At 36.4% G+C, this 8,400-nt stretch overlaps 1 protein-coding gene across 1 annotated transcript; it reads right to left on the bottom strand.

Annotated features, from left to right (window-relative positions):
- Positions 1-351: 351 nt before the first annotated feature.
- Positions 352-4,198, bottom strand: LOC110871143 (endo-1,4-beta-xylanase 5). The gene is made up of 8 exons (XM_022120075.2): positions 4,071-4,198; positions 3,941-3,975; positions 3,750-3,870; positions 3,492-3,664; positions 2,537-2,638; positions 2,310-2,456; positions 1,561-2,199; positions 352-768 (listed from the first exon to the last, which is right to left on the bottom strand). Exons 1-8 carry the CDS (start codon positions 4,144-4,146, stop codon positions 430-432), a joined length of 1,632 nt encoding a protein of 543 aa, XP_021975767.2. The 5' UTR covers positions 4,147-4,198; the 3' UTR covers positions 352-429.
- Between the last annotated feature and the right edge of the window lie 4,202 nt (positions 4,199-8,400).

The following is an 8,400-nucleotide window of genomic DNA, read 5'->3' as shown; positions in this document are numbered from 1 at the left end:
ACACTTTTGTGTTGAGAAATCGTGATATTTGCGGATGGTCTTAGAAGGGATAGATACCCATACCACTAGGCCGGTGACAGTGGCGAATCTAGAAAATCCGCATAGGGATAACGTTTAAAAAAAGGGGTAACGAAATCGAAAAAACGTCAAATTTTTTCAAAATTTACACTACCGTCGGAGTGTCACCGGAGCGTCAAGGGGCAACGGAGGTTACCCCTTGTAACACTATAGGTCCGCCCCTAGCCATCCACACAATTGTGAAAAAGTGGCAATGATCATTGATAGATTTTTTTCATACAGTATTTTTAGTAATTGTAAGTGCTACAAAATGATCTTTATTCCATACCATGAAAACATAAATTTTAAAACTATATACAATAAATAGTAAGAGATGTGCCATATAGTTGAGTCTTCTTTTCAATAAAGAAACTACAATTGAATACTATAATGGGTGGTTTCATCTCCTTTGGAGATGAAGAATGTTGAGTTAGAAGTCATATTTCCAATGTCAACATTGACCATATACTCACCCAAGAACCCATCAAAGCTAAAAGTCCCATCTTCATCACTTTGACCATTGACCACCCCCGTTGACCACTCTTTTAACAATAAATTGTCCACAACATCCCCAGCAGGTAGGTTTTGAAAATTGGGATCTGTGAGACACATTTGGTAGCAACCATTTAGGTCCAATGCTGTCCATAGCATTATCCCATTTACTGATGGGTGTGAGTACACTTCTCTCAATACTACCTCCAAATACTTTCCCTGTTCACAACACAAATAGAAGTCAAAATGTACACTTCTAACACCTTAGCCAACGAAATTCAAACCATTTTAATTTTATTTGTTCCCTAGTTAAAATAGATTCATTTCTTTAAAAAAAATGATAACAAACGGATATTGGTTTTTTTTTGCACTTTAAATGTGGATTAGTCGCTTTCTAAGACAGTGACTTTAGAGTTGAAGTCACTTTGCAAAATCTAGATGGTATCAAGTTTCAGAATTGAGTTAATTACTGTTTTCGTCCATGTGGTTTGTCAAAAATCACTATTTCAGTCTATTAGTTTAAAAATTGCGATTTCAGTCCCTGTGGTTTCATTTTCGTAACTATTTCAGTCCACCTCGTAACCATTTCAGTCCCTGTACTAACAGAACAAATGGATTGAAATGGTTACGAAAGTAAAACCACATGGACTGAAATGGTTACGAAAGTGAAACCACAGGGACTGAAATCGCAAATTTTAAACTAATGGACTGAAATAGTGATTTTTGACAAACCTCAGGGACGAAAACAGTAATTAACTCTTCAGAATTTATGTCTTGGCTATCTTAGATAGCAAAGTCAACAACGAAAAGATAAAACAAAATAGATATTCGTTTAATCTAGTCATGTTAGTTAAGTCGCAATCTTAGATGACAAATAATCCTGGTTTTAAGTTCTACAAAAACCATCCGGTTGTTATCTTGGGTTTTCAAAAGAACCCACTTTTGAAAATTATTCTTACAAAAAAAAAATAATAATAATAATGTACAATATATAAGATGCTATGTCCTTACTTGGGTATCTTGATCAAGGGTGTTGCTGATATCAACTTCTGTAAGCCAAATAGGAAGATGCAATGCAGCAAGTTGGTCCAATACACCTCTAATCAAAGGAGGATTTGGGATTGTAAAATGTCCTTCTAACCCAACACCATCCATAGTAACACCACCCTCCTCCAACTCCTTCATCCTACCGACATATGCACCGACACTTGAGTTCAGATCACCACACGTCTCCACCACATTAAAATCATTCATAAACAACCATGCTAACGGGTCAGTTTCATGGGCCAATTTAAACATTTCCAGCGAGGCGTTTTGACCGAGTTGTTGCTCATAGAAGTCAAAGTGTAGCATCTCGTTGGAAACGTCCCAATGGACGAATTGGTTCTTGTAGTGAGTCATTAGGCTTTGTATGCGCGACTTGACAGCTGAATAAAGCGCATCACCGGTTAGGTTTTGGACCCATGAAGGGATATACATTGGGTCTTCCCAGAATATGTTATGCCCTCTGACCGTAATCTGATTAGCTCTCACAAAATCTAGCATCAAATCTGGTATAGTGTAGTTGACACTCCCTTGTTCAGGCTCAGTTTCACACCATTTTAGTTCGTTTTCGAAAACAGCTGCGTTGAATCTTTCGAGGAACCATTTCTACAAAATAACAAAACACTGTCGACATCATTTCACCCTACGAAACAAATGACACTCCTTTATTTTTTTAGTCTGAAGTTCTATTGTTTGTGTAATGGTTTACTTGTTACCTGATATGGTAAGTTCCCAAGAATATTCTTTGATATGGCTGAACCAAAAAGAAAATCTCTATTAGTTTGCTCGACGAAGATCCTAGCTCCTTCGATCATGTTTCCATCCTCATCGGATACATGGATTGTTACAGCGCGCTTTCTTTCCTAAAATAGGAAGTGTAAGTTAGAACATGCTAAAGGTAAAGTTCAAGAAATCTTGTATGTTTTGTAGTTTTGTTTTTTACTTTATCAATGCTGTTTTGTTGATCTTTTTGCCATTGTTGATGTGTAAATGGTTGCAAAGAAGCGCTTGCAAGCGTCACATTGACGTTATATCCATTGGAATCCTGCGAGATACACCAAAACAACATGCATATAGTTGAGTAATATACAATATGGTTTATGCTTATTATTCTTTTTAGGGGTAAGAAACACATTTGTCCTTTGGAGTAACATATGTTCATATGGCACCGTAGATCCGTTTTCTGGAACCGGATTCTTCACCGCCTTTCTCAAATTAGCGCAACAGATCGATCCACCAGCCAACACGTTGCAATCTCAAGTCAAATAACAGTGTTCAAGAGACTCTGGCGTGGCAAATTGAATCTGTTGCGCTGGCATAGCGGGTGTGCCCCGTTAAAGCTTATGGTTAGATATAACATTTTTTTTTAATTAAAGAAAAAAGAAGTTCAATGATATTTATGTAAGACAAAAAGTCGAAGGCTATTTTGTCAAACTCGTAAGTCAAGATCATAGTTGTCGATAGCGAATAGCGACAAGGCACCTATAGGCTACGTGGCGAATAGCGACGGCTATTTTATAAATATCGATTACACTAGAAAAAGAATTTTGAAACTTTTTATACGTATATTACATCAAAATACCCTTGTATATATATGCTATTTTACATGTATATTTAACAAAATCTATAAATCCAGCTATTTTATAGCTATATCTAATTGCTATTTACATCAAAAAAAAAATTGTCGCTAAATACGCTATTGGTCGCTATGATCCACATAGCGACACTTGGCCGCATGGCTACATAGCGCGCTATAGCGGTCGCTATAGCCGCTATTGACAACTATGGTCAAGATGGCCATTTTGGTGACTTTTCCTTTTAAAAAATGTTGACTAGCTGTCCCTAAGCAATCGTACAAACTAATGTAACGCATTAGACTAATTGTGATACAAATTTACCAGAAAATACACGATGGCATCGTTCAAGGGTGACTCGAGTACAAATCCACCTTTCAGAAACGACCAACATTCGCTTTTTGCAATGACATTTCCTATACACATTTTTGTGTCATTGCCTAGAGTTAGGCTCGCCTTGATCGTGGTTGCATTGGAGCCATTTATCTTTACCCAACCTATTGTATAAAAAAAGTGTTAACTACTTGTTTGTGAGACCAAAACTTGCGATAAGTTAAAGTTAATCATAAAAGAAAACTCAACTGGAGAATGAGTAGATTGTGTTGCCTGAGAGATTTGGCAACATGAATGTAGACGAAACAGATTGGTTTTGATTAATGACCATCCCACCATTATAAAGCGGATCTTCCGGCTCATTTTTGCACTAACAAAAAACAAAATGAGACTGATTAAAAACTATGTGACCGATGCCAAAACACTTGTTTCAGATTTACCTCAATGTAGCCTGAATAATCATAAGACGGCCCGTCTACAAAATCAAGAACAAAAACAATCGAACGCGCATTAGTTTATGCTATGAACAAGTAAAAAGGCTCAACATTTTTGTTGTTGATAGTATATTACCTTCGGTTGCAGCTGCTAAAGGTAAGATGAGAAACAATACAAACATTTTCAAGAAAACGAGTTGTTGTTCTTCCATGTTTAATTTCTTGAACTCAAATCGATATGGGTCGAATGGAGAAATGATGCACGCATAAGTATGGCCTGTGAACGACCACAAAACCAGAAACAAACATTTTACAAATCTTGTAGTTTATTAGGAAAATGCCAAGGTTGTGCTTGTGTTTTGTACTATAGTCAGGTATAAAATTGAAAAATATATTGGAATTTAGTCCAGGACTAATGTTTACTTGTTTGGACGGCTTATTTGCGGATTAATTTAATTCTTTCTGTCGGTTAATTTTAGTACTAACGTTAGATTTCTGAACATTTTATCAGTCTTTTTTGTTTTCTTCTGTAATATAGAAGTGTTGATAGTTACCAGTTACCGTTACTTTTGTGAAAATAAGAAAACTACAGTTTAAAACATGACTTTTATAAGAAAAATAGCCCGAGTACAATGAATGATTTGGTTTGGGGGTGATTTTTGAAACTTATTTGGTTTATGGGGCTGGTCTCATTTGTCAACTCTTAGAATATGGGGTCTCGAGGAGGGCAGTTCTCAATGGATGTTGCGCAACGTAGGCATACACGTAAACGAGTGTGAGAATGGACCTAAAAGGGATGGACTTAGAGTGTGGAGAATGAGTACACACACACTAGCCATTTACCAGCGCGATGCGGCAGAAGTGGCGATTTACAATAGAATACTCGTTTACCGTTAGTTTATGAGTCGTCTCGTGATATATTGTATAGTACTTAAGTTACGTCTTATTGATATTTAAACTAAATATAGGGGTCATTAGGTAAATAGTAGATAGTTTATATTGTAATTAGATTAGTTAGCAAGTACGAGGACTAGATGCGACACATTGGAAGATTGTAACTTACACTTAATCAAGGGACACCTCTCCTGAGAAGTACCTGTTCGGAATCGGCGTCAACATAAGAGGAAGCAAAAGACACAACGTTTCAAGCATCAGACACGTCGATTCAAGAGGAGACGCAACCGTTCAATCGCATCCATTCGTTTACTATATATAGGGTTCATGTATGTCAATTGTATTCATCACTTTTCATTCAATACAAGCAAGTTATTGTTCTTTATGATGCTCAATTCTTTATATTCAAACCTGTGATTTGCAAGTTCGATTAATAACAGTGGTATCAGAGCACGTTACGGATCCGGGAGGAAGAAACGATTGAATCACAACACGATTCAACCAGTTCGAAAGAAACGAGGCGTATATCCGTTTTCGCCATAATCAAATTCCGGTGGTATCAGTGTTCGAAGCAAGATTTTTCTCTTTTTTTTTAGAAAAGGGCCGAATTTCCCTTTTAGGGTTGTATTACTAAATAAAGAAGATTGCAATTGCTTCCTATTTAGACCAACATAGCATCAGTATTTTCTATTGAAATCAGCGGGTTCCAAATTAAAGGTTAGAAAGTATTGAACTTTTGAATTCAATAATTTTGTTTTTGACACAACTGATTGGTTCATCGAATCATGTTTCTTTGAAAACTAAATCTGAAATTTTTTTTTGCTTTTTGATTAAATCATTCTTAAAAAAACCAATTTGAATTGCTTTTTACAAATTTGATTATCATAGCTTTTTTTTTTTTTTTTTTTTTTTTTTTTGGAAAACCCAATTTATAAACAATTTGAAATCTGATATTAGAAGTGAAAAAAAAAGAGAAATCAAGTTTTTGTACGTCGAAAAGGGATCATAATAGCATGTTTTAAAATAAAGCAATTCAATTTCGAATCAAAAACGATACGTATAGCAAGAAATTGAACCCGTATCGGTTCTAGCAAGTCAAACCGATTCTTGGTTCTAATAGCAAGTTCCGAACCGTTTGGTTCAAAATAGCAAGTAGCATGTTGAATCACCACGATTCAGTCTAGCAAGAAACGACCATTCTCGGTCAAAGCAAGAAAAGGCAAGCAAAATGGGTCGATCAAATTAAGTCCAATTAGCAAGTTGGTTGGATACTTTTTATCACTCACAATAGAAAGTAAGCAAGAATCTGATGAGCAAGTCGGTCAGAACCTGATTAGCAAGTGGGTCAGGGTACATAAAAATCTGATTAGCAAGTCGGTCAGAAACGCAAGAATCTGGTTAGCAAGTTGGCCAGACGCAAGTACTAAGTAAGAAATTTGATCTACACGGTCAAGAAAGGGATCATCCGATCACAAGCAAGATAGCCAAGAAAAACAAGGCGAGAAAGAAAGGAGGCATGACAGAAAAAGAAGGAAGTGCATCAACGTCACTCCACGAACAAGGGCATGTGTCTCTTCAATGCCCAAAATTGAAAGAGTCGAATTATACCCGATGGGCAGTTATGATGGAAACAATCTTGAAGGCATATAGCCTTTAGGAAACAGTTGTTTCAACGGAAGTGATAAATGAAAAGAAGGCGCATAAAATGAGAGCAATTATCTTTCAAACATTACCGGAAGAAGTTTTGATGCAAGTTGCGCAATATGAAAAAGCAAAGGAAGTATGGGAAGCAATCAAAGTTCGTTATCTTGGAGCGGATATGGTTTAGAAAGCACGTCTACAAACTTTGAGGAGCGAACTAGAAGTTTTAAAGATGGATGAGAACGAAACAGTAAGTAGTTTCGCAAGCAAGTTGGGTGGTATAAAAGCCAAATTTAAAACTCTCGGTACCACCATTAAAGACAAGAAACTTGTAAGGAAATTACTTATCTCCGTTCCAAAGAAGTTTCTACCCATCGTGGCAAATATCGAAGAATATTCAGAAATAGACAAAATGCCATTTGAAGAAGCAGTGGGAAGAATAATAGCTTTTGAAGAACGTCTCAAAAGTCAAGACAAGAAAGAAGATAATAATCAAGGAGGACTCATGATGACAAGTGCAAATAATAAGTTTGAAAGTTTGCATCATGGAAAGGGTCGTGGTGTTCAAAACCATGGTAGAAGTCAAGGACAAGGATCTTTCAAAGGAGGAAGAGGACGTGGAAACGATATGGGTCCAAGAAACCAAGACAAGAGCAAGTTCAGATGTTATGATTGTGGAGAACTTGGTCATTTTGCAAAAGATTGCACCAAGTGAAAGGAAAAGGGGAAAGACACGCAGCAAGAAGCCAATCTCGCATTGGAAGAGGAACCAATGCTACTACAAGTCAAGCAAGTTGAAGACCTTCGTTAAACTATATATAGTTTGGGGGGGTATTGATATTTAAACTAAATATAGGGGTCATTAGGTAAATAGTAGATAGTTTATACTGTAATTAGATTAGTTAGCAAGTAGGAGGACTAGATGTGACACATTGGAAGATTGTAACCTACGCTTAATCAAGGGACGCCTCTCCTGGAGACGTAACTGTTCGGAATCGGCGCCAACAAAAGAGGAAGCAAAAGACACAACGTTTCAAGCATCAGACACGTCGATTTAAGAGGAGACGCAACCGTTCAATCGCATCTATTCGTTTAATATATATAGGGTTCATGTATGTCAGTTGTATTCATCACTTTTCATTCAATACAAGCAAGTTATTGTTCTTTATGATTCTCAATTCTTTATATTCAAACCAGTGATTTGCAAGTTCGATTACCAACAGTTTTCTTATTCGTGTAATGTTGGCACTCGTTTTTCTATTAGTTTATCGATTCTTTGGTGCTATACTGTTGTTAATTTTTTTAGCTGTAGCTTCGGCGTGATCGATCTACAAGAAGAGTACAAAACAAGGAAGTAGATGTAATTAAAAACAAGAAGAGTACAAAACAAGCAAGTAGCTGGACAAAACACCAAAAACAAAATACGGGGAGTCTCTTGTATCTCTTCCCGTTTTACCAATACATCCGTTCGCTCATGAATTTCTTGTATCTTCTCCTCTACTGTACCATATTTCGACACATAAGAAAACAATGTTAGACGCTTATAGGTGTTTTAAAAAAAGTAATTTCTGGAAGCAATTAAGGCACAAAAATCTACAAACTTACCAAATAAAGTTGTCCATGTGAAATACAAAATCTGGTAGATAAATACCAACACGCGGAATTGTTTGACCTTGAGCTTTATTAATCGTCATGGAAAAGCTAAGTTAAATTGGAAATTGTTTTCTTTTCAGCTTGAATGCGAACATGTCATCTTCAGAAATGGTTAGAGGGATTCTTGGCAAAAAAAAAACTCTTTTTCTGGCATGTTTTGTGACAACTGCCATTTTTCATGTAATTCCGTACAATGTGAACAGTAATTTGTATTATTTGGATGTGCATTCTGAACTTATGATACGTATGTTTTCATGTTTTACTTTCAAAGAACTCAC

The sequence above is a fragment of the Helianthus annuus genome, chromosome 10 (genome assembly GCF_002127325.2).
Source record: "Helianthus annuus cultivar XRQ/B chromosome 10, HanXRQr2.0-SUNRISE, whole genome shotgun sequence".
NCBI lineage: Eukaryota > Viridiplantae > Streptophyta > Magnoliopsida > Asterales > Asteraceae > Helianthus > Helianthus annuus.
The sequence above is the reverse complement of the archived record's forward strand: the minus strand, read 5'-3'. Positions and strand labels throughout refer to the sequence as shown.